Here is a 19,093-nt window from a genome sequence, read left to right as displayed (position 1 = left end):
GCATGGATGAGGAGTGCAGAGCAGGGGAAGGGAGACAACAAAGCAGGACAGATTTTCCTTAAAGAATCAGGGCATGGCTTCTCTCAGACACTTACCCAGCAGCAGCCAGCGCACACACACTCTGTATCACTGTCATACTTCCCCAGTCTGTGCCACACTTTCACTATTGCATACACACTGCCACCATAGGCATTGGGTGAAAGCCCAGCTGGGGAGGGCAAGACCCAGCTCTGGCCCTTCCACTCGAGGCCCCACCCCTGCAGCCAAGCCCTATGTCCCAGCCAGATCTTGGCTGGCCATGTGGAGAGCTAGGGCTATGATGATGCCCCTGGCCAGCCTTCCCCAGTGGCAGGAGAAAGCGGCGCTGCCCCACCGTGTCCTCAGCCCCTGCCAGCCTGCTGAGCTGGACTGCCATGCTGCGGTTCCAGCCTTCCCCAGCAGCAGCTCCAGCATTAGGCAGTTGGTCTTGTGGGCAGTTTTGGGAAGGCTGTGCCTTCCCTTGCCAACACACAATCTGTGACACAAAGTCCGTCTCTCTCTCTCTCACTCTCACACAATTTCTCTCTCTAGCTCTCAGCCTCACCACTTCTGCCCATGGCCCCATCCCTTCCAGGGGGCTGCAGCTACCCCACAACCATGTACTGAAATTTGTGAAGTGGCTCCCCTGTAAAAGTGATTTCCTAAGCCAGTCTAAATCATATGTAGATTAAGATCTCTTGAAAGAAGATGGATGTGTTAGAACTTGCTGCCGCTCTTCTAATGGGAGACTGCAGGTGGCATATAACTTAGGAGCATATCGAAATGATCTTCCCTGGATTTACAACTGATCCACCAGTGTGTTCGATTTTTGGCAGCTTTCTTGGTATGGGCCTGTTATTAGAATAGAAGGCCAACCACTTCCAAAGTATATTTACCAAGAAATGCGGCTACATGGGCATCAAAGCTTCTGAGGCAGGCTGAGGCTACCATTAATAGGCAAACCCAGTAGCCACCCAGCGCATCCTAGCCAGAGATGATTCCGGGTAAGGATCTGCAAGGATGCCATATGCCTCTGGGATTTGCTACGATGGTGACAGCGTATTGTGGTGGGTGTAAAATGTGTTTGCAGCCGCCTGGAATGCGGTCCCAACCTAGCTCCCGTTCCCACCCCAGGCAGCTGCGCGCGGCTGTGAAATACAGGGGCCACTGGAAGCGCGGTAGGCTGCACGTGGCTACAGGGTGCAGCTCTGCGCAAGCCAGCCCCGCTCCCAGGCCTCCGCGCGCGAGCCCGCCAGGCACCAGCCGCTTTGCTCCCAGCCTGCTTCGCGCGGCTGTGCTCCCAAGGCCCTTTGCCCCGCCCCCTCCGCGGTCACGTGCCGCGTTGAGTTGCGTTCGCTGCGCACGCGCCGCGCTTTCCGCCTGGCCTCAGCGGGGTCCGCGGAGCAGTTCCCCGGGGGGCGCGGCTCGCCGGTGCCTGTTGCTCGGCAACGCCTGGGCGCCGCTCGGGCAGCACGTCCTGCCCGCAGCCTCTGTCTCAGCTCCGCTGAAAGCCGGTGTGGGGGGGGCCGGCCCGGGCAGGGGTGAGGTGCCCCTGCCTCAGTTTCCCTGTGTCCGCAGCCAAAGGTAGGGCGGGGAGAGCGCCGCGCGCGGCCGGGTTTCAGGGCGACAGTCGCGGGCTGAGCAGAGCGAGGCGGGCTGCGGAAAAGCGGTTTGTGGCCTGTCGCCAGGCGCCCTGCTCCTGTCGCCGGGGCCTCCGGGAGCCGCTTGTGAGCTGCTCGACTCGCGGGTGGTGCCTCTGTGTCACCGACGAGCGCTGCAGGCAGGCAGCGGGGGTGCCGGTGTAACCGTCCCACCCTGCGTCCGGGCGGACAGACACTGCAGCGGTGGGGGCCGTAGCAGGACTTGCGGACGGATACGGAGGCAGCAGTGAGAGCCGGTTCGTGCAGGGAGTCAGCTTTTAAACCGGCTCCTTCTGGGTGCGGAGCCGCCCCCTATTCTCCCTCGCTGCAGGGGAGGCGGGCGGGAATTTAAAAGCCAGCTCCCTGCAAGCACCTGCTCCCACTCTCCCCTGGTGTGTAAACGTGAAACCATTGAAAAATTCAGCAGTCACAGGTTTACAAAAATTATCCAAGTTGCATCTGACAAAGAGGGTCTTTGCCCACGAAAGCTAATGCTTCAACACTTCGGTGCCACAGGACTCTTTGCCGCTTTTGCAGATTCAGACTAACACGGCTACCCCTCTGATACTATCCAAATTATTGTACTTTAACGTTACTAGTCACATTAAAGACACTACAGCCCATGGTCTCCTCTTCTTAACATAATAGGAATGATGATAATGTAGAAACCCATGTAAGGGCACCCTTGGGGTTGAAAGATAAAGATGAGCCATGCCAAAAGTAATGTTTGTCACACATGGTAAACAGTTGCAAAGTCACACTGTGTAAAATTGGAATGGATGATTAATCCTCATCTTTTGACCAGTGCAACTAGTGCAGTTTCTATCCTAAATTCAGGCATGAAACTCTAGTGCCAGGAGTAAAGGAAATCACATAATATATGTGTTATTGGTTTTCAATTGACATCAAGATTTTTTTCAGTAGGAAAAAACATTCTGCCAGACAGATTAAAATTTGTGTTGCTTTAGGATTTGCTGTGGATTTTATCTTCAGTCTATATAAATGGCGTTTTTCAAATTTCAGAAAATGTATAATTTTCTTGAAGTGTGATTGAATTATAATGGATTAAATTCAGCATGACGTATAAGGCAGGTTTTATGAATTGACAAAAAGCATGTGCATCTTTAAGTGTGATTGAGATTGCACTTTCATGTCCGCTACTATTGTTATAAGATTCTGACTTGTCTTCCCTTCCTCCCTGAATATTACTGGATTTTTTTAAGCATGAACTGTTAAAACAGCAAAATGTCAACCTTACAAAGGCAAGGGATTGTTTATTTTTTTAAAAAATATGCATTTGTGGTTTTTATTACAAAGATATCACATTAGTATATTACGTGTACAGTATATGACATTCCAATATACTGTAGGATATGGTCCCAATCTCTGCAATTCGTTATGTAGATTTAGCAATTTATAGGATTAAATTTACACCTCAAATTCTGAAGTACTTTGTTTTTACTTAGTCTTTATGTGTGCAAAACTCCCATTGAAGCCAATGTGAATTTGAGTTCACAAACTGAATCGTAAGTTCCACTGTGTCTGTCCTTTCTTATGTTTTGAGGTGCCTCAAATGAGAGTATTCCATCCCAGAAAAACGTATGGTCTTCAAGTGATAGGAAAGAAGTGAGGACAGAGACAGCAGGACTATGTGTTTCTTCAGTGGCCATCTATATCCTGATGGTTCCAGTTCTTTTTTTAAAATTTATCATTTTCATTGGCAGGCTATCTTTTCTCCTATTGAGGTTTAGGGATCATGGGACAAGTGAGATTTTAGGATAGATGTGGGAAGGGAGGTGAACATGTTTAGAGACAACATATCAAGCATAAAAAGCTGTATGCAAGTTGCCACAGAAATGTCTGTGAGAAGAGACAAAAGAGACTGCTGTCTTTGAAGAGGGGGAAATAAGGAAATCTGGCTGGAGAAGCAGATGGAAGTGTTTTTTATACATGCAAAGCAGGACTCAAGCTGATAAAATTTGTTTCAGTATGTTCTAGGATTAAACTGCACTATGCAAACCTACTTTGCACCAGTGTTTGCACCAGCATAACTATGTCGTTATAGTATCACTGGTGTGAATGCCCTTATTTTCAGGCAGATTCGGAGAGACCCAAGAGATTGCAGTAATTGATTTGGGAAACTAGTGAGTGAGTGCTTTCCAAGCTGTGATCGCATAGCACACGTGACTATTTGAAGTGTGTAAGAAGAAACTGGACACTTTTAAAAATGAAAGAAAATAAAGTAGTTGCAAAATATATTTAGCCTTTTATTTTTTCAAGAAAATGCTTTTTAAAATTTGTTATTTTAAGTTTATTATGGAAAATACTTCTGAAGTTGAAAGATACTGTTTTTCATTGTATTCTTTCTATTCACAGTGGAAAAAATGATCCAAAGGATGATGCTGAAATTGGAAAATCTAGTCCAGTTATATTGTGCTTGCAGACAGCTGCATAGTCTTTCTTATAGGAAAATTCACAGAACGCAGTGGAAGCCTGTGCAATTATCCACATACCCCAAGCGGCCAGTTCAGTTGCACCCACCGCTCTGGCAGACAGACACGTTCATCAGTGTTGCACTCTCACAATATAGGCTTTTATCTACAAAGGAGGTAATGAACAGGTTCCAACAACTACTTTATCCCAGTCTGAAAGTACAAAATGAAAACAAATATATATTTTGGGATATTTTTATTATATACATTGAAATTCCACTTGTGGTGAATTTATTGTGTCTAAGATTGTTACTCCTCAGTGCATGCCTAACCAGCAGAAAGGACCAAACAGGTCAGGAACTTTGGGGCCAGGCTGACAGCTTCTGAGTCCAATTCAGAAGACCTGATAGTCTCATTGTTAAGATATTTCACCTGCTGGCTATAAGAGCTGGAAGGGCAAAAGTTGAATCCAGACTCTGTTTGCCTTGGAGTAAGGACTTCAGACTTTGGGTCCTACATTCCAGGAGAGTGCCCTAACCACCAGGCTATTGGATCTTCTGGGATGCGGCTTTTTCAATCTCTCCTGTTGAAGCTATTTTATTTTGTCTAAATAAAAACAGCATTAGTTGGATCAGGAAGTTGAACCTGATGCTAGCTGAGTGTCCTACTCGCTCAGCAGTAGAGTCAGCCTCTTTTTTCTGATTCAAAGAATAATCAATAGGAAGTGGAACACATCCAGCAGAAGCGATTAACCGCACACGGCCATTTGGATTTAGCCATTTCACTAGTTTTAGGTGGCTCCCTGCTTAGTTTGCTAACTTGAAAATCCGACTGGTAGGCACTCAGCTTTCCCCTACAGTGCACAAGGAACTTGGGAGTCCAACATGTGGTTCTGAATTCCAGGAGTGGCAGGGTATCTATAAAGTAGGCTGAATCTTGCAATGCCAAAGTGACTTAGATGCTTTTGGAAGTATTATCTGAAATCTCATTAATACAATTTGTCATATTTCAGAGCAGTTGAACTTGAATTCTGAACCTGTTTACACACTCACTCTATCTGAAAACCCAGCTTGTCACAGTACTTCACATACTACTTATTTGCCCTTTGAGGGTACATCTACACAGCAGCATTATTTGGAAATAAATGATCCCAGTCTGAAAGTACAAAATGGAAAATATATATATATTGGGATATTTTTATTATATACATTGAAATTCCACTTGTGGTGAATTTATTGTCTAAGATTGTTACTCCCACTGTATAGAGAATTTACTTTAGATATACAAGACATATTAATGTAGATGTATTGTGGCTCCCTCCAAACATTCATTTGAAGTATTTTAAATCCAAATGTTACAGCACCAAATATCTGAAAGGAAAACTGACTATGAAAATAATTTTAATTGTTCAAACTGAAAGATGCAAAAACCAGTAAAAATACCACTGTGATTTTTAAATATTCATTCTTTTAATAGTTCTTTCAGTAATTTGTAATGAAAATAAATTGCCTACAATTTACATTTTTTGTTTTCAGTGGACTGTTAAATATTGTTTATTTGTCCTTAATTTATGACACCTATGTCTCCTAATGCACAGCCTTACTCCTTTTTAGGAGAAAAGAGTAGGAAAACAGAAATTACCACAAATTAAACCTAAAATAGAAAGGCAGGAGGTAGAGCTACAGAAGAGGATGACAGTTGAAGACCTTGCAAGAGCTATGGATAAAGACATAGGTGAGCCAACTTATTCTTTTGAAAGAAGTTCCAGTAGTGTTATATGTAAGACAGTAATGGCGTTTTAAAGAATGCTTTAGGATATGTCATTCTGGAATTAGCTTTATTATAATTGACTGTTACCTTTTCTCATCAGGATCACAATAAATCCCGTTCATTGCCAGACAAACTTTTAATCAGAGTTTGAACAAAATGGAAAGAAAATATTAATAACCATATAACACTGGTTATAATGATGGTGTTCCATCATTTTTATATAAGAAATATTTTTGCCTTTTTTGGAGGTTAACTTTTGTTTGTATGCAAATCTCTGGCCAATATTTTCTGTTTTCAATTCCTCCAACCCCCTTTGTTCTTCACTTTTCTAGCCAGCCTGTAAAGAACTGGAATATCACCATCTTTCTGTAAGGAAATGTATCACAATTTACCTAATATGTAAATGAAATTGACTAGAATTATGCAGCTTCACTAATAATGTGTGCTTTAGTGAAGAAGAGCAGCACCTCTCTAAGGCTACATCTTTAGCACAGGTTTCCATCAGATATCAGTAAGAAAAGCCTTGCTGTGCTGAGAATCCCAAGTTGAAAACTGATGGTAAAAGCCCGAATAAATAATGGTGATGTTGCCATATTAGTGCATATTTTGAGCAGCATATTTAATACTTGACTTTCCATAGCAAACAAGCTATTATAATTCCACTCTTTTAAAATATTTGTCGGCTAGAACCACGTGGACTTGTCTGCATTAGAAATTAGCCTCAATTTTAACCGCTGCTGTAGTTGTACTAGTGCAAAACCCAAATGTAGGCAACAAAAGCTGGGATTTATGACAGTAGAGCTTTCATCTGTTTGAAAAAGAATAATCTCCATCCATGCAAATTGCAACTTCCCTTATCTACATTAAATGTTTGCTGTGGTGCAGCTGCAGTGATAGCTGAAATTGGGTTATTTCCCAGTGCCGACAAAGTTTTACTTATTAATATCAAATAATAAAGCTTCAGGGCATAGTGCTACTTACAACAAATTTGCCTGAAATAAATTGTTTACCAGAATCATACTATTTTTCAGCTTTTTATACCTAATTCTGTACTAATGTAAGTGTCCATCTTAACTCCCTTTCTCAGCATTGTGCTGAGGATAAAGAAAATCTACCATGTTTCTTTGTGTATTTCTAAGATGTCTGCTGACTCGTTGAGTTTTCCGATAGTGCTTGTTAGTAACATCTTATTGTTGCAGTGTTTCCTGCATTTCTTATATCACCAAAAAGGGATGGGGGAGGGGGGATGAACAAATTTGCCTGAGGTTTTGTCATTCTCTGTGGCACTTCTCTGCTATTTGATTCGGTTAAGTTGAGTTTCTTTGATCTGAGGAAAGTTTTAACTGAAATAAATGTCCAACTGTTTTATTTACTTAAGAAAATGTCTTCCATATAATAGGAGAAAGTTTCCTCTTACTGGTTGGTGCTCTTAGCACACTCAGTATGAATTTTAATGGGATTGGATGGGAAAGTGGAGGAGGTAAGTCTATAAAATAAACCCGTTTGCTCACATTCTCAGAAACCTGGGGAAGACCTTTGTTGTGCATGTGCTACACAGTAAAATTTGGTTGTTAACTTTAGTCAGTTCCTATTTGTAATTGTATGCCCCCACTTCACATAGTTGCTGCTATAGAACTAAATTGGAAAGTGATGTAGGGAAAGTGTTTTCAGCAATTGCTAATAGAGTTTAACACCTAGAAATAAGAGGAACTAGCACCATGTTACCAGCCAATTCTCATGGACCACCAGTTATCTGAATTTTGCATCATCAGATGTACTTAAAACTTCAGTTTTACTACTGGTTGCTTGAATGTTATGCATATTAATAAAATAATTAAACCATTTAATTAAATGGTCCTGTTTCAGAACAGATTATTGAAGATGATTTGTCCAAGTAAGTATTCAATATTATAGGAATGTTTTATATTAATCTGGGACAAGTACAAATACTTTCAAGAAGGAGTATTTTCAGAAGATCTACATTAACTATTGTGAGTACGGAGGGAAAACTACTTGTCCTTCACTGTGCTGCATTTCCTTGGATGAAGGCATATACTGTATTAACAGTTCCGTCTGTCCAAGTTGTTAAATGTTTTTTCTATTTCTTTAATCAGATCATGTATATGAAGCCCTACTACTCATAGGTATTGACATAGACTCACTAGAACAAGATTCAGTTTTGGAAGAAGTCTGGATCAAGGAAGTTATTAAGAAATCAGGGATGAAGTACAAATGGGCAAAATTAAAACAAGAAAAAGTAAGAGAAAATAAAGATGCTGTGAGAAGGTAAAATTATGATTCTTTTCGTTGTTTCCTATTACTATTAAAATAGCACATTTAGGATACACAGCTGATAAAATTTGAAAGATAAGTGTTAACTTTCTGTTTGTTTCCTTTTCCCATGTAATTGCTATTTCAGTGTTAAGACTTTCTGTCTGTCTGATTTTTGTGAAACTATGCAAAAAGATTGTTTCTTGCTTCATTTAATGTGAATTGTCTAGGTTTTTTTTTTTTTGGTGATGCATGGGGAAGTACTTGACTGTTCTATTGAACACAGAGCTATTATGGATTCTACTTATGCATAGAAATCATTATTATCCATAGACATTACACAGAGGCTACGTCTAGACTGGCATGATTTTCCAGAAATGTTTTTAACGGAAAAATTTTCCGTTAAAAGCATTTTCGGAAAAGAGCATCTAGATTGGCCACGGACGCTTTTCCGCAAAAAGTGCTTTTGCGGAAAAGCGTCCATGCCAATCTAGACACGCTTTTCCACAAAAAAGCCCCAATCGCCATTTTCACGATCGGGGCTTTTTTTGCGGAAAACAAATCTCAAGCTGTCTACACTGGCCATTTTGCGCATAAGTTTTGTGCAAAAGGGACTTTTGCTCGAATGGAAGCAGCATAGTATTTCTGCAAAAACCACTGATTTCTTACAGTAGGAAGTCAGTGCTTTTGCAGAAATTCAAGCGGCCAGTGTAAACAGCTGGCAAGTTTTTCCAGAAAAGCGGCTGATTTTCGGGAAAAACTGGCCAGTCTAGACACAGCCAGAGTGTTTGACATCTTCAAAATGATTTTTTTTTGCTATTGTAGGCCTCCTGCTGATCCAGCTTTATTAACCCCAAGGCCTCCTGTTGTTACTATATTGGGCCACGTCGATCATGGGAAAACAACTTTACTTGACAGGCTGCGAAAAACTCAAGTGGCAGCAATGGAAGCAGGAGGCATCACCCAGCATATTGGTGCCTTTCTTGGTATGATATAAATGTAACAATTTGTTGTACAGTGTATATAGTAGTCAGCAGGGGTTGACAAATTATGGAAAACCCTACTTGCCAGACAAAAAAGGGACTCGCCACCCTCCCCCACAAAAAGTGCTTTTTTAATGGCATAAATTCCTAATAAGAATAATAACAGTAATTACTAATAAGTTATTAATAAATATCACACAGGTGATTTAAAATATTTTATAAACCTCTACCTTTTCTCTCTGCTGCCATGTCTCCTCCCCTTGCTCCATCAGCTCCCCTGGTGCCTGCTGCCCCCCCAACCCTCACCCTCTGTTGTCCTGACTTCTGCCCTTCTTATTGCCCTCAGCCTTCCTGAGACCTGCCCCCCTCCGCTAGCCCTTCTCTCCACACTGTGCCCACTCCTCCAGTAGCCCCACTCTGATCGTGTGAGCTACCTCTCCTCATCCCCTCTCCTAAAACCTGCCTCTGCACACCTGCCCTGCCTCTCTTCTCTGGTGCTGGTCCCTCCCTTGCAGGTGTCTGCCCTTCTGCTTCACCCCCAGAATCCCTTGGCACCTGCACCCTCCTGGTGCCTCCGCCTTCCCTCACTGCGCCTGTCCCCTTTGCTCTCTTTTTCCCTGATACCCACCCCCTCACCAACTTATGCCCCTGTTCCCCTCATGCCCCTGTGCCCTCACAGATGCCTTGCTCCATCCCCGCCTACCTCATGCCCACCCCTTCTTTCAAGCCTTCTCCCAGCACCTCCCCCTTCTCCTCTAGCCCCCCAGTACTCTTACCCTCTCCTCTCCCAGCCTCACCCTGTCCCCCCTCCCACTGACACCTCCCCTCCTGCCCTTTTCCTCATTGTCTGCACTTGGCTCCCTGGCATTTGTCTCTCCTGCACCCCTGTCCCTTGGTGCCTTCCCCTTTCTTCTTCTTCTTCTTCTTCTCCTGACCTCCTCCCCTCACACAAGCCCCTTCCCCATATTTTTTTCCTCCCCTCCCCACGGCCCAACCCAGCCCTTTCCCCTCCCCAGGGTCCAGCTCTAGGTTTTTTGCTGCCCCAAGCAAAACATTTTTTGCCCCATCCTCCCCCATTGTCTTTTACACATGTTTGCATTTTGCAATGGGTTTTTTTTTTTTGTTGTCTTTTTTTGTCCTGGCATTTTAGCCCTATACATAACAAATAGCATTTTCATTTTTTTTTTCATAAAGGCAAAGGCTCTTCAGTGAACTCCCCCTTTCACTCACTGCTGGGTCACAGCATCCTTTTCTCTGCCCTGTCCAGCCCCTCCCTATGGGCAAGCACCCTTCACTCCCGACCCACAGGGGGAGCAGGGTGCAGGGACAGCACAGAGCCAGAGGGCTGCAGGGAACAGTGGGGGAGTATGGGGGTGGCGCGGGGAACGGGAAGCACAGAGCCAGAGGGATGCAGGGATCGCGGGTAGCAGGGGGCAGTGGAGGCACGGGGAATGGAATGCAGGGAACGGGAGGGGCAGAGGGATCGGGGTCTAGGGGCAGTGCAGGGAATGAGCAGCACAGAGCTGGGGGGCAGGGATTGGGGGGGAGCAGGGTGTGGTGTGTAAGGGCAGCGCAGAGCCAAAGGGTCGCAGGGAAGGGGTTGAGCAGGGGGTCTGAGGTGCAGGGTCAGCGTGGGGAACAGGCAGCGTGGAGACAAAGGGGGGCTGGGGCTGTGGCAGGACTGGAGCCAGCGGGGCGCGCCCTGGCTGTGCCGCGTGCCGCAGCCAGCTCCCAGGGACACGCGGCCAGAGCCAAGCTGCCACGGCCCTTTAAAATCAGCAGGGCCAGGTCATGCCAGCATCCTGGCATCCCGCCCCGCCTCCTTGTGCTGGAGCTGCACGCAGGCAGCCCTGTGGAAAGAATTACCGCACTTCCCCCTTCCCAGCAGTGCTGTGCTCCTTCGGCTGGCCAACGGATCGGATGCGGTCATGCTGCCCATAGTGCGGGCTTCAGCCCGCCCGTCACAACGGCCCACTGCGCCTGTCCGACCCTGCACTTGCCAGCTGGAAAAATCTACTCGCCACAGGCGCGTGCATTTGTCGAGCCCTGGTAGTCAGCTTTGCTTACTGTTTACTTTAATAGAATATTATTATAGGTGTTTTGCTATACAGTGAATAAAAACAACATACTGCTTGGATAGAAATCAGAAGCATTATGCATACCGTTCGTAGTGTTTAGATTATACTATGTCTCGATCACTTGTGAACATTAAAGATCCCGTGGCACTTTTTGCAAGAGTAAAGATAAAATGTGGGTAATTCTAGTATGTCTATTGTAATTTCCCTGTAGTTACAATTGCATATGATGTTTGTTCTTCCTGTGCTGAAGAGCGTCTAGTGGGGAGCACGTTGGTTTTGGATTCAGCAGTCATTTGTTTTGTTAACATCTCTGCCGCTGACCTTGTTGTGGGCAAGTCATTTCATATTTGTGCTTCTGTTTTCCTGACTATAAAATGATGATACTTCCCTTCTTTATAAAAATCTTTAAAAACATACCACAAAGGTACTACATGTAGTTTTATGTGCCTATTTTAAAACTGTTGTATAATGTTGGTTTTAAAACTGATGACTTGTGCTTCATCTCAAAACTCTGCATTTGAGTGGTTGAGTGAGGTGATATATGTATTTTAGGATGTTTATGGTTAAAAGGCATTGACAGATTTTGAAAAGGGTCTGAGACAGTCAGGCAGTGAATTCCCTTCTGACAGGTCTCGAGTTCTCATTGCAGATCTGCTATAGACCCCATTGGAAGGCTCCAGTCTTTATAAATTAAACTCATCATTAACCTTTAACTACTGAGTTTGTCTCTGGGGCCCAGGTGTCAGCCCTGCTATACAAATACTATGAACTTAAACACAGAGACAATTTTAGCTTATTGCCTAAAAGGGCCACAGTACTCAATTGTGGGTAGTCAATGATTATGCTCATTAGCACAGTTTTTTCACGTTTTTTTATATCTGCTATGAAAGAAACATATTAATAAAATAATTAAACTATTTAATTAAATGGTCGTGTTTCAGAACAGATTATTGAAGATGATTGGTCCAAGTAAGTATGCAATATTATTGGAATGTTTTATATTAATTTGGGACAAGTACAAATACTTTCAAGATGGAGTGCACATTTTCATAGATGATATAAAAAAGGTTCATAGGGAAAAGCGTATTTAGTTCAAAGAAGACTGTGGGAAAGATCTTGCTTAGAAGTGTTTATTGTGTTTTTAAATTATGTTTTCACAGTAAATTTGCCTTCCGGGGAAAAGATAACTTTTCTTGATACTCCGGGACATGCTGCATTTTCAGCAATGAGGGCAAGGGGTACACACATCACTGATATTGTTATATTGGTTGTAGCTGCAGAAGATGGAGTAATGAAACAAACAATAGAATCCATTCAACATGCTAAAGATGCCAAAGGTACTGTATATTTGACCTTTTAACGCTTCATTTTAAAAAATTTGTTGCGTGTCAGTGCCAAGTACTATAAGCCAATATGCACTTTAATAACAATTCAAAGAACGAACACTGGTACAAAACAAATAAAAGGCTGTCCTGTCTCACAATACATAATCCTCGAACCAAGTCCAAGTCCATTCAGGTTGGGGATGCTTTTCTTCTTAAAGAATCCTATGGAATAACTGAGTCCCTTGAATATAATAAATATAAAATATATCGGATTATGATGCTAGAAGGGACCGTTATGATCATGTATAGCCCAGTATGTAGAACTTCCCAAAAATAATTTTATAGGCTGGGAAAAAAAGTTGTGGAAAAACATCTGATCTTGATTTTAAAATTTTCAGTGAGGGAGCAACCACCACACCTCTGGTAAATTGTTCAGTGGTTGGTTATTCTTAAGTTCCAGCCATTGGATAGTGTTAAGCCTTTCTCTGCTAGACCTGAAGAGCCCATTATTGAATTACTTGTTCACCACCTAGAGTCTTACATACTGTAATCAAGTCACCCTTAACTTTCTCTTAAGCTAAATAGACTCAGAGAGCTTAAAATATCACCATAAGACATGTTTTGTAATCTTTTAATCATTCCTTTGGCTCTTCTCTGCACTCTCCAATTTATCAACGTACTTGAATTGTGGCACCAAAATTGGACACAATATTACAGCAGTTTACACCAGTGCCAAATACTGAGGTAAAATACCTTTTCTACTCATACTTGAGATTTTTCTTTTTATACAGCCCAGTATCATGTTAGTTTTCTTGGCCACAGCATCTCACTGGGAGCTGTTGTTAAGGTGATTATCCACTGCTGCTTCTAAATCTGTTTCAAAGTCACTGCTTCCCAGAATAGAGTCCCCCATCCTGTAGCTCTTTTGTTCCTAGATGTACACATTTATATCTAACTGTGTTTAAAATGCGCCTCTGTAGTTTCAGGAATTTTTTTTAGTTGTCTGTTGTCTAAGTCTTTTTCCAAATCACTTTAATCTTCTCAGGGTCTTTAGTTTTCTCAGATAGAAATGACCTGGCTATCACTGGGATTTTTCAGTGTCTTCGGTATTTTTTTTTCTTGCTATTAATAGTCTGCTTGCTAAGGAGACTTTTTGATATATGCTGCTGGTTCTTTAGATGTTTCAGGATTTTCTTCTTGAACATCTTATAAAGTTTTAGTTCTTTGTCCTACAATCAAAAGAAAAGTGGATCTAAACAATGCTTTGAAAAGACATTTATCATCTTAGGACACTCAGCAGTCTGCTAGGCTGCAGTATTGTTAACTCATTTGCATCAAATTGACCAGGGCTTAAATTCCAGGTTTTTTCAGTGTGTATGTCATGCAGGAGTTGCAGAATCACTTTAAGGGAAAGAAGATAAGTTCTGGAGTAGCTTTGGCAAATGCACCTCCAAAAAACTGTTCTGGCTTTTGGTGAAATTGAGAGCAATATGGTGCACATAAAAGAGCAAAAGGTGCTTTTTTCCCCCCTCTACACTTGTTCTCAGTGTGTGGACCTCCAGATCCATAAAGGTATCGGTTATAATACATTTCCTTGACTGAGGCTGTGAGAAGGTTAGGTGGCAATCCATTTGAAACCCATTAATGCTGCATGTAACCTGACTCTGTAGATCACTACAGAGGCAGGCATGAAGACTTTCCTTTCCTGCTGCTTCTCCACCACTGGTTACAGCTCATCAGGTGTGAAAATTATTCCAGATTTCCAGTTCATATTCAAAAGGATATGTTCTAAAGCCATACTACCTTAATATAGATCTTAGGTAAAGTTGTGATACTGGAGTAAGAGATTTGTACTTATTTCGTTCTCAGTTCCTATCATCGTTGCCATAAACAAATGTGACAAACCTGAAGCTGATCCTGAAAGAGTGAAGAAAGAATTGCTGGCTTATGATGTGATTTGTGAAGAGTATGGGGGTGAAGTTCAGGCTGTGCATATGTCTGCCCTTAAGGTAAAGTTTTTTTTAGATGAACGGTCGTGTTCAAGGAATTCTACCATATGAAATACAGACAGTGCTTTGATTTGGCATCTGGAAAATGAAAGTTTTTATTTGGAGCCTACTCCTAGAGCATGCTAAAGACTCAGAGGTCCCATTAGATTCAATTGGAACCAGGAATTCTCGGTTTCATGCACATGAAGCCTTTTGTGAGCAAGAGATTAGCAGGAGAATTACAGACTTTCAAGTTCCCTCTGATTTTTGTGAGTGGGTATTCCAGACTACTAATTGTCATTTACTCATATTTGCAATTTGAGTAAAAGGCATCCAGAGGAATTACTTTTGAAGTTAGGCAGAAAGGAATAATTTTAAATCAAATCTAAACCTTCATAATGCAAATCTAGGCATGAGTCACTGTTGGCAGCAGAGAACAAGTCTCATAAATCTATTCTCTGTAGACTTACTTTTAGATAATTTCTGTAATCTGAAATCCTTGCTTTACCACTTTCACTTGATTTTTGTGGTGATCAAATTTATCTTGTTGAGAATTAAATCTGCAGTATTGTAAAGACTTCATTGCTGTATTTCTGAATTGATCCTATTCTCCCCCAATGAATTGCCAGCAAAAGCCATCATTTCTGAAACTATACTCTGTCATCCATAATGTGGGTACATAAAAATGGTTTCTTTGCTCATTTCTGTTGCAGCCTCATTTTTGTTTTTTCACTGATTTGTGGTTATTGATAATCTGTTCATGGCATGTCTATTCTTTCTCATCTTTAAAAGAAAATTGTATGTCTCTAGAACAATGAAGGGAGATGAGGAAGGACTGAGGTGAACAATTCCTACTGTCTCTAAACCATTGGTTTCAGAGAGGTAATGTAGTCGTGTTAGTCTATAACTGGAAAAACTTAAAACAACAAAACTTAAAAAACAATACTTCAGATGAAGTGGGTTGTGCCAACGAAAGCTCATGATACCATCTACATTTTTTGTTAATCTCTAAGGTGCTGCAAGACTATTTGTTGTTTTTAAAATTTTTCTAAACCATTAGTTGATTGGTTTTGCAGTTATTCAGGAGGTGGTCGGGATTTACTGCCGAGGTGTCCTCACAGGTCACTGGCTCCGTTGATGATGATGATAACCGAAAGGCTGCTTGTGTGTGTGCTCAGTGATGCAGACTGTGTCGACCTGTGCACTTAGTCTCCACAGCAAACCCCAAGAGAGCCCCCAAAGACCACAAACCAGATAAGGATCAAAGGTGCCAGGCCAGGTTTATTGTTAAGCGAAGTACAGTTGTCAGTAGACTCTACTGAACCACTACACTACTTAGATACCACCCTCACCCTGTACCTCGTGGTTTCATTAGATGATCTTTATCCATCATGCTGTCATTTTAGATGCTTTCCTGAACCTGGGTCTGTATCTGTGAGGAGTGGGTGCCAAGATCTTTTTTATGAGCTAGTGGTATCATGTGCTTTCCACTTACGACCAGTACCAATTATTGTTCTGCAGTCGGTACCTAGCACCAATTACTATTTTGCACTCTCAGCCCTGTTCCTGCCAAGTTCTGTGAGCAGGGGCTGCCTTCTTGCTCACAGCTTAGCTTTGCTTTATGTTAGCCATGTTTTGTCCATTGTTAGCTAGGCCCCAGGCCTCAAACCAGGCCTGTGCTGTATGGGCTTACGTTTTAGATCTTCATCTTATTACAGCTTTCAGTAGCTCTCCTTTTTACCTGCTAACTCACTTGTCTGAACTTCATTTGGGAATTGCATTTCAAATATCATGTTTCATTTTTTTCCTGCCTGTATGAGCAGATTGCTGAAGCTCACTACTGCAGGGGTTCTCAAACTTTGTGATACTGCAACTCCCTAAAATGCTAAATGAATTAGTGTGACCCCACTCTCACTGCTCCACAAGTAAAGCTAATCATTTGATTGGGATTAGGATTGGACAAGAAATAAATTTGCCAAAAACCTAATCCAGTTGCGACCCCCCTCTTAAGTTGCTTGGGACCCCCCGGAGGGTTGGAACCCACAAGTTGAGAAACACTGCACTACTGGCATCACAGTACTAATTCATATCCCAGAGTGCTGCTAAATTTTGGTCAGGAACATAAAAAAGTCCTCTCCGTTGTACTGTTACTTGAGTCCTGACAAAGCAGTAGAGTTAATTGGAGCTCTAAGGAAGCAGGTGGGGAATGGGTGATACAGAATCTCAGGTAGGAGAGAGTGGAGCAAAATTATCTGGCAATGGGGAAAAAGGGTGAATCGTAACTACCACACCAGGTTTCTTATACTACCCAATTTGCTCTTTGCCCCCGGGAAGGGGAAATATTTTTAAAAGAACAGTTTTACTAATATAAAGATTAAACTTGCTTCCTATTTCCAGCACTAGCCACGGATGCCAAGCAACTATCATTCATGATATGGCGGGGGGGGCGGGGGAAGAGGCCTTGCATGCCGCAGTGCTTTGCATTCAGGACTGCTAGCACTGCTGTGTTAGGCCATGGTCATATGTTACTTCAGCAACCCTCTGCATAGGTACAGAGACTTTGTTTATTGAATCACATTGTGGAATAGGGAATTATCGATCATGTGTAGTGGGACAGATACTGCTACTGAAAATTCACCTTCAGATCATATTGTAATTAGCTGCCTCTAATTCTTAACTGTTTTTCACTACAGGGTGAAAACCTGCTGGCTTTAGCAGAGGCAACTGTTGCTCTTGCAGAAGTGTTGGAGTTGAAGGCAGACTTCACAGGCCTAGTAGAGGGAACCGTAATAGAGTCGCGTACAGATAAAGGAAGAGGGTAGGCCAGCAAATCGTCTGTCTTCCAGCTTTCATTAATGTTTCTGTTATGTTTATTCTAGTTGCATTCGTTAAAGAATTGCTGTCCACATGGTTTCCAAAATTTAGGTTTTAACTGGGGAAAAAATTAGTAAAATACAAAACTTTAGTATTTATGAAACATACCATGAAAACTTCATTTTGAGAGTTTAACTATTACTCACCTGTGTCAAACAACAAAAATGATTACGGGTATGAAATGGCTGCCTATGAGGAGAGACTGGGACTTTTCAGCTTGGAAAAGAGGTGACTAAGGGACGATATAATAGAGATTTATTAAATCATGACTGGTGTAGAAAAAGTTAAATAAGAGTTATTTTCTCCTCATAACACAAGAACTAAGGCTCACCAAATGAAATCAATATGTAGCGGGTTTAAAACAAAAGTAATCTGTTAGTTAGAAGCTGAGAATGGGTGACGGGATGGATTGATTACTTAATGATTCATTCCCTCTAGGCACCTGGCATTGGCCACGGTTAGAAGGCAGGATAGTGGGCTAGATGGATGTTTGGTCTGACTCAGTATGGCTGTTCCTATGTTTGTAATCCAAACGTTGCCGTATTTATTGCCTTAATATGTGGGAACCAGAAAATGAACAGTTAGAAACTGACTGAGCTATTTTATTTTCCAGTGGAACAAAGTGTAGCATAAGCAGACAGCATAAATGGTAAAGCATAAGCAAAAGTTGCTTGTTTAAATAAAATATGAACACAAGTTTTTTTAAATTTCATTAATATTTGTGTGACTGTTTTTAACCTATGTGGTTTACTTATTATGAACATACGAATGGCCATACTGGGGCAGACCAAAGGTCCATCTTGCCCTGTATCCTGTCTTCCAACAATAGCCAATGCCAGAGGCCCCAGAGGGAGTGAGCAGAACAGGTAATCATCATGTGATCCCTCTCCTGAGTTATCCATTTTCAGCCTCTGACAAACAGAGGCCAGATACACCACCCCACTCATCCTGGCTAATAGCCATTGATGGACCTAACCTCCATGAATTTAACCAGTTCTTTTTTGAACCCTGTTAAAGTCCTCGTCTTCACAGCATCCTCTGTCAGGGAGTACCACAGGTTGACTATGCGCTGCGTGTGAACCTGCTGCCTATTAATTTCATTTTGTGACTCCTAGTTCTTACGTTATGGGAACAAGTAAAAAACTTGTCCTTATTCACTTTCTCCATACTTGTCATGACTTTATAGACCTCTATCCTATCTCCTCTGAGTCTCCTCTTCTCTCAGTGGAAAACTCCCAGTCTTTTTAATCTCTCTTCATAAGGCACCTGTTCCAAACTCTAAGCATTTTGTTGCCTTTTTTCTGAATCTTTTCCAATGCCAATATATCTTTTTTTGAGATGAGGCAACTATATCTGTATGCAGTATTCGAGATGTGGGCATACCATGGATTTATATAGAGGTAATAAGATATTCACTGTCTTTTTCTCTATCCTTTTTTAATTATTCCTAACATTGTTTGCTTTTTTGATTGCTGCTGCCTTTTGCGTGGATATTTTCAGAGAACTATCCATAGTGACTCCAAGATCTCTCTCTTGAGTGCTTATAGCTAAATTAGTCCCCATTATTTTGTATGTATAGTTGGGATTATTTTTTCAATATGCATTACTTTGCATTTATCAACATTAAAATTAATTTGCCATTTTGTTGCCCAATCACCTAGTTTTGTGAGATACTTTTGAAGCTCTTCATAGTTTATCTTAAGCAGTTTGTTTA

The 19,093-nt window shown here is 42.0% G+C and overlaps 1 protein-coding gene across 3 annotated transcripts in view; it reads left to right on the top strand.

The window, feature by feature from the left end:
• Window positions 1-1,375: 1,375 nt before the first annotated feature.
• The window catches only part of MTIF2 (mitochondrial translational initiation factor 2), a 28,376-nt gene continuing 10,658 nt past the window's right edge, over window positions 1,376-19,093 (top strand). Inside the window, exons 1-8 of one of the 3 annotated variants that reach the window (XM_075925496.2) lie at window positions 1,376-1,602; window positions 4,035-4,267; window positions 5,704-5,824; window positions 7,975-8,146; window positions 8,957-9,117; window positions 12,353-12,529; window positions 14,387-14,526; window positions 17,199-17,323. In XM_075925496.2, the coding sequence (XP_075781611.2) occupies window positions 4,043-4,267; window positions 5,704-5,824; window positions 7,975-8,146; window positions 8,957-9,117; window positions 12,353-12,529; window positions 14,387-14,526; window positions 17,199-17,323 (1,121 nt within the window). In that variant the 5' untranslated portion in view covers window positions 1,376-1,602; window positions 4,035-4,042. Of the gene's footprint in view, window positions 1,603-3,160; window positions 3,185-4,034; window positions 4,268-5,703; window positions 5,825-7,974; window positions 8,147-8,956; window positions 9,118-12,352; window positions 12,530-14,386; window positions 14,527-17,198; window positions 17,324-19,093 lie in introns of those variants that run through there. The other 2 variants (XM_075925497.2, XM_075925498.2) reach the window with 2 other exon arrangements.

The sequence above is a fragment of the Pelodiscus sinensis genome, chromosome 3 (assembly GCF_052426305.1).
Source record: "Pelodiscus sinensis isolate ZL-2025 chromosome 3, ASM5242630v1, whole genome shotgun sequence".
In the NCBI taxonomy this organism is placed as follows: Eukaryota; Metazoa; Chordata; order Testudines; family Trionychidae; genus Pelodiscus; species Pelodiscus sinensis.
The sequence above is the reverse complement of the archived record's forward strand: the minus strand, read 5'-3'. Positions and strand labels throughout refer to the sequence as shown.